The 25,422-nt window shown below is 42.3% G+C and overlaps 1 protein-coding gene across 6 annotated transcripts in view; it reads left to right on the forward strand.

Annotated features, from left to right (window-relative positions):
• Positions 1 to 25,422, forward strand: part of ITPR1 (inositol 1,4,5-trisphosphate receptor type 1) — a 326,810-nt gene that overhangs the window by 7,160 nt on the left and 294,228 nt on the right. For all 6 annotated transcript variants that reach the window (XM_078442797.2, XM_078442799.2, XM_078442803.2 and 3 more), the window contains exons 3-4: positions 15,571 to 15,678; positions 20,550 to 20,620. In XM_078442797.2, coding sequence (XP_078298923.1) covers positions 15,587 to 15,678; positions 20,550 to 20,620 — 163 coding nt within the window. In that variant the 5' untranslated portion in view covers positions 15,571 to 15,586. The remainder of the gene's footprint in view (positions 1 to 15,570; positions 15,679 to 20,549; positions 20,621 to 25,422) is intronic.

The raw sequence follows: 25,422 nt of genomic DNA on the forward strand, positions 1-25,422 counted from the left end.
ATATATACACACAATAATATATATGTATATTTAACCGTTTGTTTGAATCAGGATCCAAATAAGGTCAATAGATTACAAGTGGTTGATGTGTCTTTTAATCTATGTTTTCTCTACACCTCTTCTTCTCCATGCATTTTATGGTTATTATTGAGGAAATGGGGTGATTTATTTTCCCATAGTTAAGATTTTGCTGACTGTGTCAGAGTGGTATAGTTAAACATGTACCTGTGTTCCCTGTGTATTATCCTATCTGGTGCTTAAATGTAGAGGCTTGATCAGAATCAGGGTTATTGTTGTTTGCTACTTATATTTTTTTGAACTTCATTCAGGGAAGTATATGATATGTCTGGATATGCCTTATGATATTAGGAACCATTGATGTTCATTGCCTTAATCCATTAGTTCGTTAGGACTTGTCAAACTCCTGTTTTTCATTCTTCATTCATTAGCTGAACTATTTTATAAAAAAAAATTTTCCTCCACTAAATTTTTTTGTTCTCTGTATTTTACTAGTTTTCAAAAATAACAAGTCGTTTCCTTACCATGATACATGGCAATGGTTCTCAACATGGTGACCCTGGGGACATTTTTGGTGGTCACAGCTAGGAAGAGGGTGCTGCTGGCCTAGAGGCCAGGGTGCTGATAAACAGCCTACAATACATTGCATAGCCATGTGCAGCCCAGAATTCTCCCTTTCACAGTTAACAGCAGTGCAACTATTGAGAAACCCTTGTACCAAGATGACCAGTGGGTATGTATTTTGGTTACTATCTTTGTGAACTTGTGAATTTAAGCATAATTTATATCTCTTTTTGTGTAGCTATCCTTCTTGATCAGAGTGCTCATTTTTGCTCAGCAAGAGAGAGGCTTTTGAAGTTGGTTCAAAAACACAACTGTAGTAGTCTTTGATAGCTTTCTTGCTTTCAATATGAGAGAATGTTCCAGGCCCATATTCTATATTTCTTGCTCCAGGCCTGGAATCAGTCTTTTCTCCAAGGAGCCATAGTTCTTTTGAGTGGGAAATGGTATTCAGAGACCTCTGCCCAGGGCCAGATAGGTATTCTTATTTTCCTTATACAGGTCAGAAAAGAAAGCAGATTGAAGAAAACTTAAAACCTGAATATTTTCAATGAAGGTATTTCCAAAGCATAGTTAACACATCTTTGCCTTTTTAAAAAGGATTCTGAAGGTACTCCTAACTTTGCACTTTGGTATCAGTTTTAACCTTAGTGTACTGGTGCTCAGGTAACAATAGTACTCCCCAGATTGGTAGGAATGTTACTCTTGTTCTGTATCCATGTTCTTCATAATGTATGGCAACCTACTATGAGATCCTGAAATCAGTTTAGTGGGCCTCCTTTAGCAGTTTTTTTTTTTTTTTTAACTTTATTTACTTAGAAGGAGAGAGAGAACACAAGCGAGGAAAGTGCAGAGAGAGGGAGACAGAGAATCTTAAGCAGGCTCTATGCTGTCAGCACAGAGCATGACCTGGGGCTCGAACTCAGGATCTATGAGATCATGACCTTAGCCGAAATCAAGAGTCAGATGCTTAACCAACTGAGCCACCCAGGTGCCCCTCCATCAGTGTATGTGTGTATATGTATATATGTGTGTGTGTGTGTGTGTGTGTGTGTGTGTGTGTGTGTGTGTATATATTTTTTTTTTTTTTTAATGAAGTCGAGTAAATTAGAAAAACGTCAAAGTGTATTGTATGGATACTTAGAAGGACACCCCCCCCCCCCCCCATTCTCTCTGTCTCTCATACAGAGTGAACAGTGGGTTGTAACTTCAATGTATTTCTTACTGTGGGTTTCAGTCAAAAGTTTGAAAAACATTGCTCTACATCTTTATTTCTCCATTTGTGGTCACCAGACCAACATCATTGCCTTCAACAGTGAGCTTGTTAGAAGTGTAGACTCTCAGGCCCCACCCCAGACCCAGTGAATCAGAACCTGCATTTTAGCACAATCCCCAGGGGATTCATGCACACTGGAAAGTGTGAGAACCTCTATACTTAACCCCCAGTGTTTTTTTAGTGTTGTCTTATTTTTATGGTTATTTTTTCCTGGCTTGTTCTCACCTGTTGGAACTGACCTTTGTACTTGTCCTTAGTGGCCTTTTCATTCTCAATCAAGTGGAAGGTAGGCTAAGTCACCACTGAAGGTGAGCATGAAGGTCTGGCAGGACTCTCTCTGACAAAACTGGAAGCATTAGTTCTTACACTTGGGGGACTCTCTTATTGGCAGCAGTTTCAGATAGAAATGATACGTGTGAAACCTACTTAGGGTTGGGAGGTCACAGGTAGGAACAAGGCTGCATTTAACATGCTGTTTTCAGACACTTCGAGCAACTTAGGTTTTATAATGTTGTGTGACCCAGCGAATTAGCAGAACTTCTGGGCTGCTTGTATGGTTGCTTATCAGATACGGATGAGCGTAAGAAGAAACATCACTGATGTACAAGTTCTTTGCTGTTTGTCTGTGTTTCACTAGGAACTTTATTTGGGAAGTGACTTTGTTTTGTAAAAATAGTTTCAAGACTTAACCGTGCACATATTTCTTTCTTTTCTTTTCTTTTCTTTTCTTTTCTTTTCTTTTCTTTCTTTCTTTCTTTCACATTTATTTTGAGAGTGAGCATGAGATGTGAATGGGCAGAGAGAGAGAGAGAGAGAAAGAAAGAAAGAGATGGAGAATCCCAAGTGGGCTCCACACTGCCAGCGCAGAGCCTGATATGGGGCTCGAACTCATGAACTGCAAGATCATGACCTGAGCTGAAGAGTTGGGGTGTTTAAACTGGCCACCCAGGTGCCCCTCCATGCACATATTTCAGAATAGAAAAAGCTGATACAGTACCTAGACTTAAGGACATTCATTTATTTGCTTTGGTGCATCTGTGCCTGTGACTATGTCCCCATCCCTGCCCTGTCTATATCCACCTTGCCAAATACTACCCAAATGCTTCCTCTTCTGGGAAGCCTTTCCTGATAATTTGAAAATCTTTGTTATTTGAAACTCCATGGCACTTTAAATCTATTTTCCTCACGGGCTTTTTTGATTTTTAACCTACAAATGCACCTGAGAAATAGTGCCCACAAGAGATTTGTTGAAAGAAGTTATGTATCTCCATGTTATATCTCCCTTAGAAGAATGTAGGCTGCTTGTCAGAAGAATCTAATCATTTGTAAGCTTCTCCTGATTAAATATTTCTGAAATTGGTGGTTTGCTTTGAAAAGCCTCTTTTGCTGTGGAGAGCGAAGTGAGGACTGTGCAGAAATGTATTAAGTGATTCCTTTTGATAGCTTTTGAGATGTTTCTCAGAACAGTTCTTGGGTGGGCATTGGGCTTGGGAAACTGTTGAGTGTTAATAAAAGGGAGTGAAGGTAATAATCAGGGAGGGAAGCACAGTTGCTCTGAGGCTTTAATGGTATCTCCCTGCTGAACCACAGGATGGGGGCTCCGCAGGTTTGGGTACTGACTGCCTCTTGAGTAGGGGCTAAACATGTAACATCTGTGCTTCTGTTTCCTCCTCTGTAGAATAGGTATAAAAATACCTGCTTTGGGCCATTGCTGCCAAGTCAAATGTTTGCAAAAAGTCTCAGAGATTAAAAAAAGAAAAAAAAACAACAACAAAGCCTGTGTCCCTAGAGGAATGGTTCTCAACCAGCGGGGTGATTTTGCCCTGTGGGGACTTGTGGCAATGTCTGGAGACTTTTTTTTGTCACAGCTGAGGGAAAGTGGGTGCTACTGGCATTTAGCAGGCAGAGGTCAGAGATGTCACTAAACATCCTGCAATACACATGATATGTCCTCCGCAACAAGGAATTATCTGCACTAAAATGTAGCCCTCAGTAGCCCTGAGGTTGAGAAACTGTCCTAGACTGATTTTTCCCAGACTAATTGAGACACTGCTCTCTCTCTGAGGATGTTCATCAAATCCGATTTGTTGGTTTTTGTTTTTTGTTTATTATTATTATTATTTTGGTGGTTCAGGTTGTGAGCAGAGGGGTGTCTCTTCAGGCTGGGGATGACTTTAACTTTTTAATAAAATAAATACCACTCTTCCCCCACTTCCCCTAGGTACTGGCTTTGGTTTCTGGAGCCCTGTGATCTATTTGCTTTGTTGTTGTTTTTTAATGTATGTTTATTTTTGAGAGAGAGAGACAGCGTGCGAGCACGGGATGGGCAGAGAGAGGGAGACAGAATCTGAAGCAGGCTCTGGGCTCTGAGCTGTCAACACAGAGCCTGATGTGGGGCTCCAACTCACAAACCCTTGAGATGATGACCTGAGCCTAAGTCGGATGCTTAACCAACTGAGGCACCCTGGTGCCCCTATGGTCTATTAGCTTTGGCTAGTACACGGCTGTGTGACCTACAAGAAGTCACTCAGGTTTATTGTTGTTTGCTTTTTCCGCCTGTAAAATGAGGAATTTCAGCTAGATGATCTCTACCCACCAAATAGAAAATTTTCTGACTGCCAACTTTGAGCTTTTGATTGGCTTTTCTTATATTGGCCTGGGAGAATAGGAAACTTGAGAGCACGTGTCAGAATTGACATCTTTGCTGAAAAATAGCCATGTAGATAATGTACCTTTTTCAAGAATAGGCTATTTAGTGGGCATGTTTGTGAAAAGGCACATAGGTTTATCTTTGTGTGCATGTGTTTATCTCTTGTGTGTCTAATGAGCAACATTTAAATTAGAGAATTGCTCTGAACTGCTGATTTACAACTGCTCTTTCTGAGATTGTCATAGAGGGCCCTGCTTAAAGTTGAAACTTCTGAGTTGGTGACTTCCTTTGGGACTGTCTGAAAACGAAAGCAGAATGCAATTTTCTATCCTCCGAGAGAAGTGCTTTTTGCAATAGAATAAGTGGTCTCCTGATGGGACACTGCATTTCTGAGGACAATCTGATTAGCCACTAATAGGACCAGAAGGCAAGCAGGGGGCTGCACAAACATGTGTATGGTGGGGTGGGGGGAGCTGCCGGCCGGTGTCCACCTCAGAAATACCGTGTTTCTGCTCCTCGTTTCACAAGAAAGATGATATCATCAAGTCTTTGCTCAAAGGAAGTTCCAAAATTAACTGTGAGAGTGCCCAGTTACAGAAGAGACGGTGTAAAAGAGCGCCTCTTTCCTTGTCTTGGAAAAGTCCACTGTGAGTGTGGTAGGTTTTCTCTTCCCTGTATTTACAGCCATATTACCATATATGTACCTGGGTTAGGGCATCTTAAGGAGGCCTGTGCTCCTCTGGAAGGAGTGTCCTTGGCCTCCAGCCACGAGATTGATCAAATGCCGGCAACTCTTCCTTTTTCTGTGCACACTCTTGCTTTCCCTCTGAAAGGCCTTGTGGTTTGCCTGGCTTGGCCCATGGGGGGCTGCTTGACCTGAAAGTGAAGTGCTGCTCTTTTGTGTTGATGGCAGCTGTGGCCCCCAGGTCTTATCTGTGTTCCTGGAGACCAGCTGCCTGAGGCCTGCTGAATCTCCAGGAGCTTTTAAGTCTTTGTGCATGAGCCTTCTCTTTGCTGCCTAGCTTGAAAGGAAGCCTTTTGATTTTATTCATTTTAAGCAATCATTTTTAAAGCAAGCAGCAATAAAACCAGCACTAAGTCTTTGGCAGAGGCCTTCTCTTTTTTAGGAGGTGGAGATGATGTGAATGTGCCAAGAAAGAGCAGAGAAGGCTGATGGATTTCCATTGGCTACCTTTTTTAGCAGAAGAATGGCTCTTCCGAGTACCCTGTGCTTTGGGGCCAAGTGGCAAAGCTTAGTGACTGAAGGGTAGACCCAGAGGGGGCTATGGAGGTGGGATGCTGTCATTCATTCTTCACCTGGCTGTACTTTGGGGGTTTGAGTTTTACTAGGAAGAGTGGGAAGAACCTTCTGCTGGAGTTGGCATTGACAAATTCAGATAAATGCATCACACAGTGTGTCCTTTGTCTATACCACTCATCATGTGGACTTGCTGGTTGATAGGATTAATCCTCAACGGATTGTAAGCCCTAAAAAGTTTAGTAAGAGTAGTTTATGAGAGTTGAAAATACAGCAAATTGGCAGACAGGAGTAATCCCAGTAAACAGGAATGTTTCCCATCTTTTACTTTCTTTGTGCTAAGCAAGCCCATTATTTTCTTTTACACATTTGAACCTCAAAACAGCTTTATGAGGCAAGCTCTCATGATCCTCATTCTGCAGATGAGGGAACTGAGTTCCAGAAAGAGTAAGTAACTTGGTCAAGATTATAAACTTCCTGTCACACTTAGCAATAAAGGCAGACTTTTTTTTTTTTTTTTTTTTTTAATGTTTATTTATTTTTGAGACAGAGAGAGACAGAGCATGAATGGTGGAGGGTCAGAGAGAGGGAGACACAGAATCTGAAACAGGCTCCAGGCCCTGAGCGGTCAGCACAGAGCCTGACGCGGGGCTCAAACTCACGGACCGTGAGATCACGACCTGAGCCGAACTCGGACGCTTAACCGACCGAGCCATCCAGGCGCCCCTAAAGGCAGACTTTTTACCCTGGCTTGGGGAATGCCACTGGCCCGGGCTTCTTCTTCTCTGACCTTACCCCCGCACTTTCTTTCTTTCCCCGTTAATGGTCCAGACGTTGTGGCTGGCTGTCTTTTTCTTGAACTTGCCAACTTCTTTTCTGCGCACAGTGCCTTTGTACTAGCTATTTGCTATGCCTAAAATGCTCTTCCACCTGATTTTTTTGCATGATTGCCTCTGTCTTGACTTTCAGGTCTTAGCTTAAATGTCTCAACTTGCTCTCTCTGACCAGCCAAAAGTAAAATGTCACACAGTTTTAATTCTCTGCCTAGTACTTAACACTATCTGATTGGTTGTGCCTGTAAAACTATCATGAGAACCAGGACCTGGACTGTCTTCTTTTTACCTATGTCCCACACACCTGGAGTAGGGATAGTGCATGGTAGGTATTCGATAAATTTGTTGAATAAAAAGGTGGTTTCAAATCAGGGGGTTTTCTCTAAAGTCTTGGATGTTGTATGTTTTGCATTTTAGTCCTGTCCAGTTTTTCATGTTTATGCAGTATGAGTCGTGAGCACATAGGCAGTGTCAAACCAGAACTTAAAATTTATAGTAGCATTTTTCAAAATTTTGGGTCTCAGGAACTCTTGACATGCTTAGAAATTTCTGAGGACCCCAAAGAACTTAGGTTTATGTGAGTTAGAACCATCTGTACTTACCTCATTAGAAATTAACACCAAGACAATTAACACTGAGACAACATGAAAAATAAGCCAATCGTATGTTAACACAGTAACATATTTTTAATGAACAATAGCTATATTTTCCAAAAAAATTTTTGCAAGAGAGTGGCATTGTTTTACTTTTTTGCAAATTGATGAATATCTGGCTTAATAGAAGATAGCTGGAGTCCTGTATCTGATGTATTTCCACCTCCAGTCTCTTCTGACATCTCATGTCCTGCAGCCTCTGGAAAACTCAACCATGGTGTGAGAGATGGAGTAAAAGGCAAATGGTGCGTTGGTGTTATTATGAAAATAGTTAGGACTTTGAAGAGCCTCTGAAAGGGTCTTGGGTTGAACTCCCAGGGGTCCTTGGGCGTCATGGAGAGCCACTAGCTTATAGAGTAGCCAGGTAATTTGAAAGGTGGGTGGTGCCATGGAACAACTCAGAGACTGAGAACCTGAAGGCTTAGGTAGCAGGATGCAATTGATTGTTCCTAAGTCTGGATATTGAATCAGAGCTTTTTGTTTAGAAATACATGCATGGGGATACATTGAAGCTGTGTTTGCAAAACAAACACAAGAAAACAAAACAAAAAAAAACCCTTCCCAGCTAAAGTGCTGAATTGCAAAGGACCCTGAAAACTTGGAAGCTAGTGGTACTTGTTTTAGGTTCATCTTTTTCAGATGAGCAAGATTATAGCAAGCATTCTAGAAGTTCTGCAGTGGGATGGGTCATTAAAAAATAATAAAGCGTGGGTTCTTCTCCATGTCTGAGAATAGTAGCTTCAAATATAACTCCCTTTATAGCTGTTACTCTAAACCCTTACTTGGTTCTCCTTGTAGCTTTTGGACTCAGATGAAGTTGTGTTCTATAATAGAAATTAGATTGGCTTAGTGCTTTATTGGTCTCAGATATTGTCACAACTGGTCTTAAAGATACCAAGGTGGAGGCTGTTAAAAATAGAAGAGATAATCCCTGCTAGCCAGCCATTTAAGAAAGGCAAATGATTACAGTCCAGGCCTCTGGGGGGTATTTTGAACTTCTCGGGTAATGTATATAAGATTGTGAAAGTTCAGGTAATTGGCTGGTAAAACACACAGGGAACTTGGACCTCAGGAGATGATTGGTGCCCTGGAGGGCCGGTGTGGCAGGGAGGTCCTTAGTTTCTGACACCAATGCTTGGAAGGACCTAATTTAAGGGCAGACTCTGTGGGGCTTTTCTCCTTCCCAATTACTGTTTAGCCCCAAGGCCCAAGTGGCTTCATCTTACTTAAATAAAGGAGGCTTCTTGCTTCTGTGTGTCCATAAAAATCTTCAGGTCAAAATATTTTGGTCCCTGGCTTTGGGGTCCATTACCTGGTATAAATAAAGCTTCTGACTTCCTCCTTTGCCTGTCTAGGATTAAGTGATACCTTAGGTAACTTCTTGGTTAATGAAAGTATTCTAATTTAGTCTCATTTCAGGAGTTTCTAACTTCTAAATTCTGAATTGTGTGTAGGCGAAAATTGAGTTTTTTTTTTTTGTTTTTTTTTTTAGAAAAATGAATATAATGCAATTAGTTAAGTGTGTGCGGGAGAAATAGATGGGAAAAATTATAATAAGTGAGTTTTCTGGCATAGTCAAAGCTTTTAGCAAAAAGGAAAAAAAAGGAAACTCAAAACCTATCTTAATGCTTAAAATGAAACGAATATACTTCTTTTTCAGTGAGGCTATGATTTAGCCTGTCTTCACACCAAAGTGAAAGAGGTTCTAAATATTGAATTATTCCTTTGAAGATGTTTCCACCTCATCTCCTCCTTGCCTCCCACAGGGGCCTGATTTGATGTTAGAAGTGGGAATGGAGTTGAGGTCTGACTGTCTTGGGTTTGGTGAGTTTGGGGGCTGAAAAGCAACAGTACCTTGGATGACCTGTGCAAGTACTGCCCACCTCCTAGGCTTACAGAGATTGAAACATTTCTGAGACATGTTTATTCGGATGTGTTTCCAACAGTGCTGGCAAAGTAAGAAGCATATATCAAGTAGAAGAATAAGTTATAGACAGAAGTGAGTGAAGGCTTTGGAGGAAGAAAAGTGAACTTTTCCATTTCAGTCTCATTCGAAAATACAAAAATGGGTGTTTACTAAAGGCCATATATTGGGCTGAGCACTTTGTGTGGATTATTTGTTTTACCTCTCTTGGTGACCCTGAGATAGGAAGAGTCCCTCCTCCTCTTTTTTTTTTTTTAAATGTCTGTTTATTTTTGAGAGAGAGTGCACATGCATGCATGGGGGAGGGGCAGAGAGAGAGAAGCGGGGAGACAGAATCCCAAGCAGGCTCCACACCGTCAGTGCAGAGACTGAACTAGAACTCGAACCCATGGAACTGTGAGATCTTGACCTGAGCCGAATTCAAGAGTTGGATGCTGAACTGACTGAGCCACCCAGGCACTGCTCCTCTCTTCTTTTAATTGGTTGAGAGAGCTGAAATTCAGGAAACTTATGTCAGTTGTCTAAGCACAAGAAGATGGAATTCAGACTGAAGTGTTCTGTTTCTAGACTTTTTGGACACAGAGGGGATGGTCACTGGGGGAGGGGTACTTTCTGCCAGAGACAGAAGTTAAAATTTTGTTTCTGGCTCCCAAATGTCCTAGAAATCTGTTGAAAAGGTCTAACAGACCTCTATTCTCTACCCTTGCTCCAACAGTGTCAACTTGATTTTCTTTAGTTTTAGGAAAACAATCACCTAAAAATAGTTTAAATTCTTTTAGGTAACAGATAAGATGACATGATTACATTGGACCCAGATGTGCTTGTCATGTCCCAGGCGCTGTACAAGGGAAGGAAGAACTCAGCTCTCTTGTCCTCATGAGCTTGATAGTCTAGAGGTGAAGACAAGTAAATAAGCAAACCAGTAAATAAGCAATTTTAGGACAGTGGTAGTGCCCAGATAGGGTAATTAAAGTACCGAGTAGAGAAGAATGTCAGGCAGCAGTTACAGCGTGTCCAAAGGCACAGGGCATGTTGGGGGATCCGGGAGAATGTTCATCATGGCCAGAGGGTAAAAGGTGGGTGGGCAGTACAGCGAGACGAAGAGGCGAAGGTAGGCAAGGACCAGATCATGAGGAGTCCCAAATCTCTTTGGAATGTTTTAAGCGCAGGAATGACATGGTCTGATTTACGTTTCTAAAAGATCATGCTGGAAAAAAAAAAAAAAAAGATTTTGCTGGCTTATGTGTAGAATAGATTGAGGGGCAAAGAAGGATTCCCAGAGAGTCTTTATGGAGCCCATTTGTCAATGATCCTGGCTGAGGTTTGGGCGGGAGTAAAAGAGTTACAAAGAATTGGAGGATTCAAGAGAGAGACTAAAACTTAAAATCAGTAAGATTAGATGCTCCTACTTCATTACTTGCTAAATATTTACTCAGCACCTACCATGTGCTAGGGATTGGTGAGAGGAATAAAGTAGTATGCAAAACATCCCTCAAACCGATGTTGGCTTAAACTAGGACAGGGCGTGGGATAAGGATGAATGTATTCTAGGCCTGAGTGAAGAGCATGGGCAAAGGCCTTGTGGCAGGGATAAGGCGAGGGAAGACTAGAGGTGCCACCAGGCGTTGTGGAGGCAGATGAAGTGGGTGGGGAGGAGGAGAAACAGATTGGGGAGATAGTTGAGTTCTTTCTGGTATATTCAGGTACTGTCAGTATCCAAGAGCTGAATCCCAGTAGTTGTTGGCCTTGAGGTACAGATTGAGGAATCCTAGAAGCCCCTGGAGCCAGCGGGGGTGGGGTGGGATGACCCAGGGTGGGTGTAGAAAAGGCAAAGAACAAGATTGTGAGACCACAGATGTGGAGGACTACGACCTCTGGTTTCTGTTCCTAGGAGATCTCTGAATTTGTGTGTTTTTATTCCCACCTTTCTTTTGAGTGGAATCAAATGTACCTTTTCCTTATACATTGCTCAGGTTTCAGTGGACAAAGAACTGAAGCTGAGCCAGTGGGCAGTGTAAGGCTCCTGAGCGTCTCACAGAGGCAGTGAGCCCCCTTTCTGTGCCCTGGTCCAGCCACCCTGGGAGAATCCTATTTTAAGAGGTGCATCAGCCTGTCAGAGCAGTGCTGGGAGGTGGCGGGGTGGGGGGGCACAGTAGTTGCTTGCATACATTGCACTTATTTCCTGCAGGTGTTTTGCTGACTTGTTGATGCACGTGATCTTACTGAACCTAGTTGAGGGAGCTACTCATATTATCCCCATTTTATGGATGAGGAAAGTGAGGTTTAGGAAGATGAGAGAGCTGGCCTGAAGTCCTAGAATGACGTGGTGGCAGAGCTGGAGGTGCCTGGCAGTCTGACTCTGGAGCCTCAGCTCCTGTCTGCCCTTGGGTGAGGACTGCTCTGGAGACCAGGCCATGCCTGGAATCACCCAGGATGATGATGCTCTGCAACCAGAAGCAAAGTCCTAAGGAGATCAGAGGGCGTTCACATTTTGAGAGGTTTCTGAGCATCGGGGAATAGACCAGTAGCAGATTTTCTAGGAGATTTTTTTGTGCAGGGGACACAGGAATATTTCCTAACTGGGCTTTTTGAACCTGGAACCATTTCTGGAAGCATTTGAACCCTTGCCCAAACCATCTGAACCGTGAAACATTGCCAGGTGTTTAAGCAGAAGCAAGGTCATCCTTAGGAGTCATGGTAGGGGGATTCCATTATTGGGCAAGAGATGGAATTACACACTTTATAGGTTCCCTCCAACCTTTATGCCATGATTCTGTTTATTTGGAAAGACCACAATGCTTTGTGATTGGGAACTGACCATAATTCCATAGAGTTCAGGTTATTTTTAATAGGTGAATTAGGGAGGATAATTATTTTCCCTAAAGTGAAATATATTGTCACAGATCATCCAGGAGTGCATTTGTTAGGATACCCACCTGATTTTTTATACGGGGATCCTTTGCTTTGCTGAGTTTACATTTTGAAGTCCTAGAATCTTTCAGTTCGACTTCATCTGACTAAAAAATAATAAATAGCCAGCATTGACTGAAAGTCTACCAGTCTCTGTATCAGGTACTTTTCAGGCACTATTTCATCTGTTCCTTACCATAATCCCTTGCAGTTAAGTGTTATCCTCATTTTACAGATGAAACAAAAACAGGTTTAAGTGGGCCGGATGGCAGTGTTGAGATAATAATAATAGCTTGCACCCAGAAAGAAGATTGGAGCTCTGCACCTGACCATCCGAGCCTTTTCGAATATATCGTGGACCGACTCAAAGTTGATTAGCAAAGAGCCCTGGGTGTCGTTAGAGTGTTTCACCTATCAGGGTCTTGCGGATCAAGGTTGGCGCTGGCTGTTTTTGTATTAGGGGGTCCCCGGCCGGGAGCACTGGGTACTGCTGTGAGAAGTTGGCTGGCACAGATGGTCCAGGATCAGATAAAGAGACAGGTTCTCCCACCCTGTTATAAACAACAGGAAGTCTTCCAAAAGATTGCTCCCACGCCCATCACTCACTGGCTGACTTTCCCTCCAGGCTCCAGAGGCCTGTTCTGTTGACTTTCCTGGCCTTTGTTTTTCCTTCTAGGGTAGGGCTGATGATGGCCCCAGGACCTTTCCTCCCTCTCTCCCTTATCCTTCTCCTCTTCTTACACTTAACTAATGATAGATGAGGGGAGCCCTCCAAAGCTTTCCAGCCAGACCAGTCCTTTTTGAGGGGACCTACGTCTTGAGGCCCTTAGGGAAGACTCTGTAGCACCTTCCACTTCCCGTTTTTGGTTGTTTCTTTAAATTGGGGACCCCTGGCAGATTTCCCAGTTGAGGATCATTAACTATGGTGGACATACTGATCATTGTTTTCTGGGAAAACTGTAAAATATGGCTAAAGTTGACTTAGTTGTCTGCTTAACAAACATGGTTGGGAAGAAGGTTAATTTCCTTTTTTCTGACTTACCAAAGTGTTGTGTGGCCATGGTAGAAAAATTAGGGAACACCGAGATAGAAGAACTAGGAAACATAATTGTACAGAACACAGAAATTCAGGTCTTCATAATCTTAATAAGGATGGCTGATGTTTTCGTCCATGTTCCAGGGGTCATTGATGAGAAGCTCTGCTTAAGACTCTGATGTGACTTAAAACCCTGGCCTGGGCATCTTCACATCTCTGGATCTTGGTTTCTCCAACAATAAAATGAGAATAATAGTTGTATCCACTTCATGTGGTGGTCGTGAGGATTCAGTAAGAGAACATGTGTAAAGCCCTTAAGCACCACCGTGAGCCTGATGATGCTTGATAAATGTTAGTCATTATTATTTGCAATGGTAGCACTGCAGAACTGTGCTAGAGAAACACTGTGTTCAGACATCTATTTCAATTATCAACTGCAGGCGATACTGAGTACATCATTCCAGAACACTGAATTATGTCTGCTTCTTTCCATTAGGGACCTGGAATCTTTCAGTAAGGTAACCAGGAGGTGAGGAAAGTTGAGAAAACAGGGGTCACACTGCTATTTACTGGCCTGATCTCCACGGGGGCCAATTTGAAGGGCAAGCCCAAAAGGACAGAGTTAGGCCCACTAGACAAGGCCTCCTTGACTGAGCACATCCCTGTTCTCCTGTATCCAGGCTTCTCCTGTGTCCTTCTGGGAGGCCAGAGTGTGAAGACACAAATTTGGTCTGGCTCAAAATTCAAACAGAACTTGATTTCCAATAATCAGTCCCAGACGTATGTTGACTTGCTGACCCCTTATGATGAGGCTTTTAAATATAAGCACATAAGGGAAATATTAAAGTCCTTAGTGTTTTCCACTTGTGCAGCTTTTTCGGGTGTTGTTTAAAACACTGGTTTGCCTTTTAGGTATAAAATAACCAGTTAGGAAGAAATAACAGACTTGATTCTGGAGAGTGGGTCTTGGCTGGCAAATTGTCCCTCTACACATGACTTGTGTGTCTTTTCACAAGGTTTACAGATGTTGGCTGTTTTTTTGGAGAATGTGTTCTCACTTGCTGTCTTTCTCAATGCATAAGTTCATGTTCAGTGAAATGTTCCTTCTCTTGCTATATCTGGGTTGTTTGGAGGGATTAGTTTTTCCTTGTAGATTCTCAAGCAGTGAACTGAGGTTATTTAACAGTTCATTTTTAGCACCTGGCACTCCTGCTAAGTAGGAGAAATGCTTCCCTAGGTTTCCTGATGATCATTGCTCCATGATTTTAACCAAAAGAAAACTTGGTGCCCAGAAGGCAATTCCAGAAGAGAATACTTTTCCACGCCATTACAAGTCTTGTGGCTTTGCAGGTGAATGATTTCTAGCTGGGGAGCTGGAGTAAAGACGTTGGAGAAGATGCTTAAGAGGCTCTGGGTTTGGAGGAGAGATTCTGGAAAGACTCGGTTTACTCCATGCATCTACACACCAGATGCCTGAGGAAGCCATGGGGTGTTAGCTGGGGTCCACACCAGCGCACTGTTTTCCTACATAACTGAGCTTGTTTTTTAAATGTCAAAATTTTTATAATTGGCTCCCACTCCTCAATATTTATGGCCCTCATGAAAGCTGTGCCTATGAGTCATGTCAATATTTTTGTTGGTGTGTGTGTATGTGGTGTGTGTATGTGTGTGTGTGTGTGTAATGACTTCTGGGCTGTGGAGAGATTTCCTGGAACTTAAGAGTCTTTTCTAGGACTGCCCCTAACTAGCCGTTATGTATTCCTGACCAGGGTTGTTACCTGACCTGAGCCATCTTATTCTTACCTGCAGGGTTTGGACCAGGTGCTAAGATCCTTTCTCCCCAAGTGTTTGGGTGAAGGGTAAGAAGGGTAAGAAGGAAAGAAATTGAAATAGCATTTGGATGAAGTGGGTACAGTTGTTGAATTTTTAAAAGGCCACTAGAGGTTTGTGGTATTTGTTACTAGGTTTCCTTTTATTAATTTTGTTGCTTTGGTACCTCAGCACAGGCACAGCCAGACCCAAGTTTTATACCAGGTGTTTCCTTCTGACTTCACATTGCCTGAGGCAGATTGAATATGTTAATGTTTCATAAGTCAGACTTTCCAACTCCTTAATCACTGCAGAGTTATTGGCTGACTTCCATGCAGTCTTTATATTCACTATTCATTATCGAGGGTCCTCAATTTGTAGAGTTGGATTTGGGTGTGGTTTTGTTAGAAACCAGCGTTATTGTGGTTGGAATATCTTGAAATAAATGATATATGGAAAAAAATGTTGTTGCATATGTCCTTGCTTGGCTCATTTAATTGCCTGCCTGTCACACTCTCGTTTAAATTTGACTTTTAAGTAGGGCGCTTCGGAAAGTTGAGCTAAGCCAACTCTCAGTGACTCTTTTCCCCCCTCTGAGCATTTCTTTCCTTCTAATAACGTTGCATATTTTACTTTGTCTAGGCTTTTCGAGAAAGACATGTCTGACAAGATGTCTAGTTTCCTACATATTGGAGACATTTGTTCTTTGTACGCGGAAGGATCGACAAATGGATTTATTAGCACCTTGGGGTAAGAGTGCCTGATTTCTTGTGTTGCAGGTTTTGTTTAAGACCTCATAATGCCAGCTTAAAAACTGATTTTTCTAAGATAAGAATGTTACTATTTGACTTGGCTTTTCTAGGAGCATTTGGAATCATAATACCAAATCTCAGGTTAGCCAAGTTTACCTCTTACACAAAAGTACTGTTTTCTTGTCAGTTCTGGAAGAGCAAAATCTGATTAATTAGGACTCTTACAATTCAGAATTTACTATAATTTCCTATTCACATACAAGGGGGAATCATAAGGGGAAAAGTGTGAAGTGTATGGGATAAAATTTTAATACTATTTTATACAGACCTGAAAGAAATGCTTTTTAGCTTTCATAAAAACTCTTATTTTCTTTGTTTTTTAAAGTTTATTTATTTATTTGTGAGAGAGAGTGCGCACGCACAAACAGGGAGGGGCAGAGAGAGAGAGAGAGAGAGGGACAGAATCCAAAGCAGACTCCAGGCTCGAAGCTGTCAGCATAGAGCCCAAGAGGGGAGCCCAAGAGGGCTCAGACTCATGAACTGTGAGATCATGACCTGAGCCAAAGTCGGATCCTTAACCAAAGCCATCCAGGCACCACACAGTTGTATTTTCAAATGTCATTTAAGCGAAGACTAGCACTTCTTGGATGCTTATCTCTTTTCTTTGAAGTAGAACCTTTTCCTAGTTTACTTATTTATTTATTTTCTTTTTAAATTTTTAAATGTTTGTTTATTTTTGAAAGAGAGAGCATGAATAGGCTAGGGGCAGAGAGAGGGGGAGACACAGGATCTGAAACAGGCTCTGGGCTCTGCCTACAGCACAGGGGCCTGAACTCCCCAAGTGCAAAATCATGACCTGAGCAAAGTCAGACGCTTAAATGACTGAGCCACCCAGGTGCCCCTAACCTTTCCTATTTTAAATTGAGGTACGCATTTGAGGGGCACCTGGGTGGCTTGGTTGGTTAAGCGTCTGACTTCAGCTCAGGTCATGATCTCACAGCTTGTGAGTTCAAGCCCTGCATTGGGCTGTGTGTTGACAGCTCAGAGCCTGGAACCTGCTTCAGATTCTTTGTCTACCACTCTCTCTGTCCCTCCCCTGCTCGCACTCTCATCTCTCACAGATGAATAAATGCTAAAAAATTTAAAAAAAATAAATTGCTGTACGCATTTGAAAATTACATATTGCACAAAGTTCTGTAAATAAGATTTTTGTTCTTTTGTGATTTCTTCAATTTTTACCCAACTTGTAAGAGTGTAACTACTTCCATAATGTCCTTATTGGATGATCTTCTCCCTTTTCCTCCTCCCATTGTCTGCAAGAGGAAATGAGAAGTGAAATAGCCCCAAAGGCAGAGAGAAACAGAATGGAGAATCAAGATGGTTAACTCCAGAAGACAAAGGAATGGTCTTGATTGTCTTTGTGTAGAAAGTAGTTAGGCCCCAGGGTGGAATTGTTGAATTTGGCAGGAGCTGATCTCAAATGGGGGAAGGAAAGCCAACAGCTTCTCCAAGAACCTTATTCTTATAGCAGCCAGAACCTCTCTTTTAATAACAGCTATTATTGAAAGCATGCTTGTTCTCTGGTATTTGTGCAGAATGGATATTCTCAGGCTGTCATTCAGGTCACTCTAGCCTCAAGGAACAAGTTACTTCGGATGTAGAATCTTAGTTAGCTTAGTTGGACCTTGTTGTAGAAAATGTTTGTTTTCAAAAGTCATCTTGATCACCAGATTCACTAAGTGTTTGTCAGTTCTTACTTTTCTTAACCTCTCTACACCAGAGACCCACCCTTCACAACTTCTGTTCCGTGGCTTTTGGCTAAGAGGCCTTCCTGTTTGTGCGTCTCCAATTGCCCGTTTTCTCTTCTTGGCTGAGTCCTTCCTTTTTCTGTTCCTCATGTTTGAATCTTGGATCCTCTGCTTATTTCCCAGCGATGGTAATAAATAGGAGTAACCCCTTACAGGAGTCCTATGGATGTTTATAGCACTGTGCTCCATACTGTATATACATCTTGCCTTTAATCCCCAAACACCTCTTTAGAGTGAGCATTATTATTATTCCTCTTTATGGAGGCAAAAACCTCTGAGCTTCTGAGAGGTGAAGTCATCTGCCCAAGGTTTCACAGCTGTGAACAACCTTGACTCCAGGACCAGTGCTCGTAGCAGTTGCCTTGAGAGGGGTAGACTTTGCATTCCCTACCTTTCCTGACAATCCGTGTTGTCAGGCAGAATCGGCTCATCACCTTCCTCGCTGTCTGCCCACAGCTCTTACTCCTGTGGATGCCTTATTAAACCCCAACCCCACCTTATGCCTCATCTCTCTATGGCCCTGATTTCTTTTAATGGTGCCATTGCCCTTCCAGTCACCCAGGCTTACTTCCAGTTGATAGCTGAGCCCACTTGTGGCAGCCCCTGAAATCTTAGTGCTGCCTTTCCCTTTGTCCTCTTCTTCGAGAGCGTCCTTTCTTAGAATTTTTATGAGGTACGAGTTCTTTGCTTTATAAGAGTTTCCCTCAAGTATTATAAACAAATTAATTATAAGGTTCCTTATCACTTTTTCTTAAAAAATTTTTTTTTTAGTATTCATTTTTGAGACAGAGACAGAGCACAGGTGGGGAAGGGGCAGAGAGAGAAGAAGACACAGAATCTGAAGTAGGCTCTAGGCTCTGAGCTGTCATCACAGAGCCCGACGCGGGGCTGGAACCCATGAACTGTGAGATCATGATGTGAGTGGAGGTCAGACACTTAACTGACTGAGCCACCCAGGTGCCCCTCCTTTCTTTTTCTCTAATGTGAAGATGGCCCATTTTGAATTTTGGTCTCTGCTACTTACCTCAGATGAGTTTTTCCTTGGTTCAAAATGGACTTGGAAAATAAAGTTTGGCCTTCTTCTTCCTTTTAATATTTGTTAACATTTATGGGGTACTAGTTGTGAATGACAGTGAATGACCACCAGTTCTTGTAGAACTTGGCATTCTAACTCCCCAGTCACATTCCATTTGTATAGATGGCAGTTATCTCCCACCTGGCTGTCTTGACTCACTGAGCTTTAGAACTTGAATCGGACCTTGGAGAGTCGGGGTGTGTGCACATGCTGTGTAGAGGTGTACTGCAGAATCACCTGAGGAACTTGTTAAAATTAGAAGTTCTTGGGTCCCATCCTGGAACACAGCTTTAGTAGGCCTGGGTATGGTAGGGACCTGGTATCAATATATTTTATAAACAAATGGAAAGTCTGATGAACATATCCCTATTTGAGAATCCTTGAGCCCAACTCTTTGAGTTTTACAGATAGAGGAACTGAGACCAGGAGGAATCAAGTAATATAGTCACAGTCCAGCTGCTAGTAGATGGCAAAGTGCCATCTTCAATTCATTTGTCTTCTGGCTTAGCCTGGGGCCCTTTCTCCTACCCCTTGTCCTTGTTTGAGAACTTGATGAGTATTTAACCCAGCTGTACATTAAATTCCAAGACACTCCCCCAGTTCACACATTATATCAGTTCTGGTGGCATTACTGTATTTACATTCATAGGGGCTCCAGGTGGGAGTTGGAAATGTGCACATTCTGCTCGATTTTTGCATAAAAGCTCAAGCCATTGACCACACTGTTGCTCTTCTTGATGGAGAAAGGTCTTGCGTCTTAGAGTTGAGGCAAGCTGCTGGTGGGCTACTCCAGTCACTTTGATTCACCCACTTTGATGCACCGAGCGCCTTGCCTGGGCAGGAAGATGTACTAGGCTTGGGCATCTTTTGGATCGCACACATTTCTCTGCCCCCAGGGAGCTCATAGCCTCCTGCACCATTTGTGCTTCAGTCCAGTGAGGTAGGGAAGACAGGAGGAGAGTCAGGGAATGCCTGGTCCAGGACAGGCTTGGCAGGGAGACCTTCATGGAGAAGATGAGGGCTCTGAGTCAGTCTTGAAAAACGGTCCAGGAGGGGAAGTGGAATTTTGGAGGAAGCAGTGGTAAGAGTAAAGGCTGGCTAATGGTACCTTGCTTTTGGGAAAAAGAGCAGCACAGACAAATGGAAGAAACCCTGGAAATCCATAGTATATTAGCTGGGAGCAAGTTCTGTAGTTACTTGGAAATGACCAATACTAGTGTTAGGAACTTGGATAAGTCATTTAAACTTCTCACTCTCAATTTGCTCATCTGTTCAAAACACACAGTATTTTAAATAGGTTCTTCTAAAAGAATCGTGTAAGTTCGATTGGTCAGTCTGGATTTCTAAATACAGGGTCTGTATATAATTGCGGGCTGGTTATTTATACCTTTTGTACTGTTCCCCACCTCTATTTCAATTTCCAGTAGTTCCATATGACTGTCTGCTAGCAGCTTCTCAGATGGCCTCAGGCACAGTTAGTTCCTGACTGAATTTTGTTGTCCTTTCTCTTAGAGCCCTTAGATTGGATTCTCTTCATTAGTTTGCCTTTGTGGCTCCTGTGCTAGCCTTGAGCTCCCTAAGAGCAGGGCCTGGTTCATATTTGTCCTCACACCTCAGAGCCCAGCACTGTGCCTGGCACCAAATGGGCCCCTCATCCACCATGAGTTGAATGCACTCACCCCTTGCTATCCCTCCCGACTTCAGCATTACTGCATGTTGTGCTCAAATCCATCATGGACGTGGTTAAGGGAAAAGAGCCATAGAAAATAGGAGGTTCATGTATGCATTGCAGAAGCACAACCTGGGATTGTGGATTAGGTTTAGCTCCCTGCATGGCAAACCTCTCGTGTAAACAGCTCCCTGGCAGGAGAACATGGCCATATAAGTTTTGCACAGGAGCAGCCCTGGATGTACAATTTCTGCATAGTGCTTAGGTTTTATTTTCTTAGACTTGGCCTCATAGAATGTTTATCTTTGTCTTCACAGCCTGGTTGACGATCGTTGTGTTGTACAGCCAGAAGCTGGGGACCTTAATAATCCACCCAAGAAATTCAGAGGTAAGTTGATGACCTTCCTGGAATGGGTACCCTGCTTTAATTGAAAATTCATCAAGTGTGTTGCTGTGTGTGTGTGTGTGTGTTTGTGTGTGTGTGTGTGTACGATTGCTTATGCAGATGTGAGTTTAATAAGCAGTTGTAGGTTAATTTGCTTACATTTTTTTTAAAAGTATGATTTCAAGTCCAAGCTTTGTGACCTTTTGAAAATGCATAAATAAGTTGAACGTCAAGATTGGAATGGCTTTTATTAGAGCCTTCATGTGTATATTGAATGCATGTTGGTCAGTGTAAATTTAGCTTAAACGTTTACATTTGTGCAAGTATGTCCCTGAACAAGATTTATCGATCTGGTCACGAGGAACATGTGTCATTGAAGCAGATCTCGCTCTGCCTTAGGGGCTCTGGTATTTCTAGATGCTTCAACCTGGAGTGAGGAGTTCTTGATTATTGCACTTATTTTTTGAAGTAAAAGACCTCCACATGACAGCCTTACTACCAGAAGCTCCCCACCACTCCTGGCTTGCTTTGCTTTTCTTTTCTTTTCTTTTCTTTTCTTTTCTTTTCTTTTCTTTTCTTTTCTTTTCTTTTCTTTCTGTTTTTGAATGTTTATTTTTGAGAGAGAGAGTGCGAGCAGGGGAAGGGCAGAGAGAGACTGAGACAAAGAATCCGAAGTAGGCTCCAGGCTCTGAGCTGTCAGCATAGAACCCAATGTGGGACTTGAAGTCATAAACCACGAGATCATGACCTGAGCCTAAATTAGACACTTAACTGATTGAGCCACCCAGGTACCCCCTGGCTTTTTAAGCCTCTTACATTTGTTATTTTCCTCCCAAGGTAGTTTACTTTTATTCCAGAAGGTGTTTAAAATATAATTGGTATGTTAAGATGATAAACATTTTGTTTTTCTTTCTTGTTTTTGTGGTTTGTAGTTCTCAACTCTAGCTGCATAGAAATATCTGGGAGAGATATACAATTAAATGGATACTTAGGGCCCTGCTCCAGACCAATCAAATGAATCTTGGAAGGTTGTGGCCTGGGCACGGGCATTTTTTTAACCTTCCCAAGTGATTTCTTTACATTTATTTTGAGAGAGAGAGCACACGCGTGCACGCATGAGAGCGTGTGTGTGTGTGTGTGAGTGTGTGTGTGTGTGTGTCTGAGAGAGAGAGAGAGAGAGAGAGAGAGCGAGCACGAGCGGGGGAGGGGAAGAGACAGAGATAGAGAGACTGACTACCAAGTAGGCTCCACTGTCAGTGCAGAGTCTGATGCAGGGCTCGAACTCATGAACTGTGAGATGATGAGCTGAGATCAAGAGTCAGGTGCTTAACCGAATGAACCATCCAGGTGCCCCCACAAGTGTTTTTTTTTTTTTTTTTTAAATGATGAACTGGGGTTGGGGCTCCTGGATGGGTCAGTCGCTTGAGTATCTAACTTCAGTACAGGTCATGATCCGAAGGCTTTTGAGTTCTAGCCCCACATCAGACTGTGCTGACAGCTCAGCTTGGAGCCTGCTTGGATTCTGTGTGTCCCTGTCTCTCTCTGCTCCTCTCCTGCTTGTGCTCTGTTGTCTGTCTGTCTCTCTCAAAAATAAATAAACATTAAAAAAATACTGACCTGGGGTTGAGAACCCATTGGGTCACTATTTGACTCTTGGCCTTGATCCCAAAGGGCTCAGACCTTGCCATTTTCAGGTTGCATCATTTGAGTTATGAGTTCTTATTGTTGGTAGATGTAGAAACTGTAGTGATATAGCAACTGTTTGGATAAAAGCTAAAGGACTTAGAATAAAATAGAAGGCAGACGTTCAGATGGAGAGAAGGATTTAGAGATATTTAGTGTTGAGCTGCCTCCAGTTGGCATGAGACTATCAGGAGAATGTTTTCACCTGGGAGGTTGGGGGGCAGGAGGGAAGACTATTGAAAAAAAATTGTTGGTATATGCCCCTGTGACAGGATCCTGAGGCAGCTCTGGCCTCAGTGGCCTTTTATTTTCAACCCTTCATCCATGACTTTTTCAGAACAGAATCCTGAATGTAGCAAAAATGAAAGATATGATCTAATAGTCATAAGCCAGTTACTTATAGGAATAATTCTCTACACTGAATAATAAAATATGCCTCAGTTTATCTTTTAACAGGGTCAAGCTCAGTGGACTCAGTGCCAAGTGCTGTGCTAAGGGCTCTGCTAAATTTTTAGCTCCTGGATTGGTCTGTCCGCCCTGTGAGGGGACTGAAGCCCTCTATGGTTGACGTTAAGTATCTTGTCTGGGGTCACATACCTGGGGATGGATGGAGTAGGAGTTGTAGTTCTCAACTTTGGCTGCACAGTCAGTTGTGGGACTTTGAAAAGTAATGTTTGAGTCCCACACTCAGGGATTCTCATTTAATTTGGCATTATTATTATTATTATTATTATTATTATTATTATTTTAAAAGCTTCCTGGGTGATTCTCCTGTGTAGCCAAGGTCAAGAACCACTGCTAATGTAGCCTAGGCTATAAACCACTGGCTTTATTACTTAAGGGTGAGCTGGTTGAAGTGTGGCTTTGCAGTTGGAGCCAAATGCAGGGAGCTCATTGCTAGTGTTAGCTCTATCCCACTCTGCACGCAGGCCGTGATAGCTGGGAAAGGAACCTTGAGAAAGATGTTAATGCCCTGTACAAATTTAACCAGTGGCTATTTGAATATAGGTTTAGAATGTTAAATAGGACCATACCCACAGGAAGTCAGAAGACATATTTGTTTTCCTGGCACTAGGGTAAAAGTGCTTGTGCTTAGATGTGTATCTGGTGGCCGATTTGAAGGGGCTGTTTGGAGATAAAAATGACAATCTGATAGAGGCCTCTTGGAAAGAACCGAACTTTGTTTATGGCCTGGCCTGGTTCTACAGGTAGTCACATGACAGCAACTTGATAAGTTGACTCCTTTTCCTCATAAATTAAAAATAAAGGTTTCTAGGTTGTGAGGTGCTTTGCACTTGTGGGAAAATCCGGTTCAAAACAAGCTTTGCTGCAGGCTTTTCAAATGTGGGTCAGGACTGCCTGAATTCCTCTTGCTGCACTGGAGGGCCCCTGCACGAAGGTGAGGGGCCCAGGCAGAGTGCCAGGAAGATCTCCTCCACCTTGGAATCTGGGCGAGGATTTAAACACTTTCCAAAGCAGCCCTTCAATTCTGGTGTAGCATTCTTTGAAAAAAGATTTTTTTTTTCCCCCTAAAATGAAGAAACAGATTTCTCTTTTGGAAGGGATTATTGCCTTTCCAAATACAAGTGCTTTTTGAAGTTGAAGCCATTTTGATGTTTAGAAATCGTGCATAGGGCATTTGGGCAATTTGGAGGCATTTCTAGTCCATTTCCTTGCCGTGCCATTACACCGTGGAGTTGAACAAACACATATGGAAAAGTGAGATGCTGGCAAGCAGCCGGATGGGATGATGGAGTCTTTATCTGAGCAATCAGCAGAGCTACATTTAGTCATTTGGATTTGTTGTTGCTTCCATTGTTTCCTTGCCAAGTTATTTCCTATATTGAGAACCATCATAACCTGTTCTTAAGTAAATGGAAACCAAAGGCCTATTTATGTAATGCTCCCTGTGGCTTCTGACTTGGGGTTTTTAATTTTGTGGGCTCCTCTTAAAGTCTGCCACTCTAGTGATTAATAGCATAGGCCCTAGGATCAGGCTTTCTGGGTTCACATCCACATTCTAATTTCTTAGCTGTGTGACCCTGGACAAAATGTTTAAGCTTGGTTTTCTGTGAAGCTTGGTTTTCTCATCTGTAAAATGGGAGATTATATGAGTCGGTACCTCATATGGTTACCGTGAAGATTAAGTGTGTGTTTCAAATTTAGCAGTGACAGAGCCTGCCCTTGAGTTAAGGACAGAGTAAGCTTTATTTACTCCTATCTTTTCATTCCTGGTACTTCTTACAGAGGTTAGTGCTCATAAATGTTGGCAGAAGGGCATCCTATATATGAATCCTTTAATGATATGAAAATAATTATTGTTTGTCTTTTTGTGTTTAAATGCTTTTGTGAGTAGGGGTTTGCACAGGGCCCCAATGGCTTAGGTTTGAGTCCCAGGGTTCCTGTATGCAAGCTAAGTGACCTTGATAGATTAATTTTTCTAAGCTTGTTTCCTCACCTATAATATGGGGGAAGAGAATTCCTTCCCTTTAAAGGTAATAGGATCAATGATAATAAGGGTAAAGAACCAATCAGAGTACTTGGTTGATACCTAAGACCTGCTCAGTGACTGATAGCTGTTATTTTTCATAGTAGATGGAAAAGAATTAAAATCTTGATACACTTGCTTCTTCCTGATAGGTAAAAGTACATTACCAAGTATATTGCTTTTGTGGTGATTCCCTTGAATATGTCTCCTGCCCGGAACTTCATCAGTAGGAAGAAAGGATTGGGTGCACATCTGTTTCACGAAAATTTCACAAGCTTCTTTGATTATCCAAAAGAATTTTGGACAATATCCCCTGTCCTCTAGGTGATGAGAAGAGCTGAGAAGTAGAATAATTCAGTTACTTTAGCCCTTTAGTTAATATAGTACCATTTTAAAGTGGAAGTGTCCATGGCAAGTAAGACAGAATCTCTTTTCTTGCTGGCTTGTGTTGGCTTTGCCTGTGATCTTGAAAGAAGGAAGACAAACATTAGATTGAAACCGGCAATAGAAACTTTGTGGTTAGAGAATTCCTTTCTTGAGATGATGTTTTCCTCTTCCACCCCCACCCACCCCTTCCCCCTACTAAATATAACAGCATCTTCTCTAAAGAAGGAAATTAACTACCATTCTTATT

Source organism: Panthera onca, chromosome A2 (genome assembly GCF_046562875.1).
Source record: "Panthera onca isolate mPanOnc1 chromosome A2, mPanOnc1 haplotype 2, whole genome shotgun sequence".
Taxonomy (NCBI): domain Eukaryota; kingdom Metazoa; phylum Chordata; class Mammalia; order Carnivora; family Felidae; genus Panthera; species Panthera onca.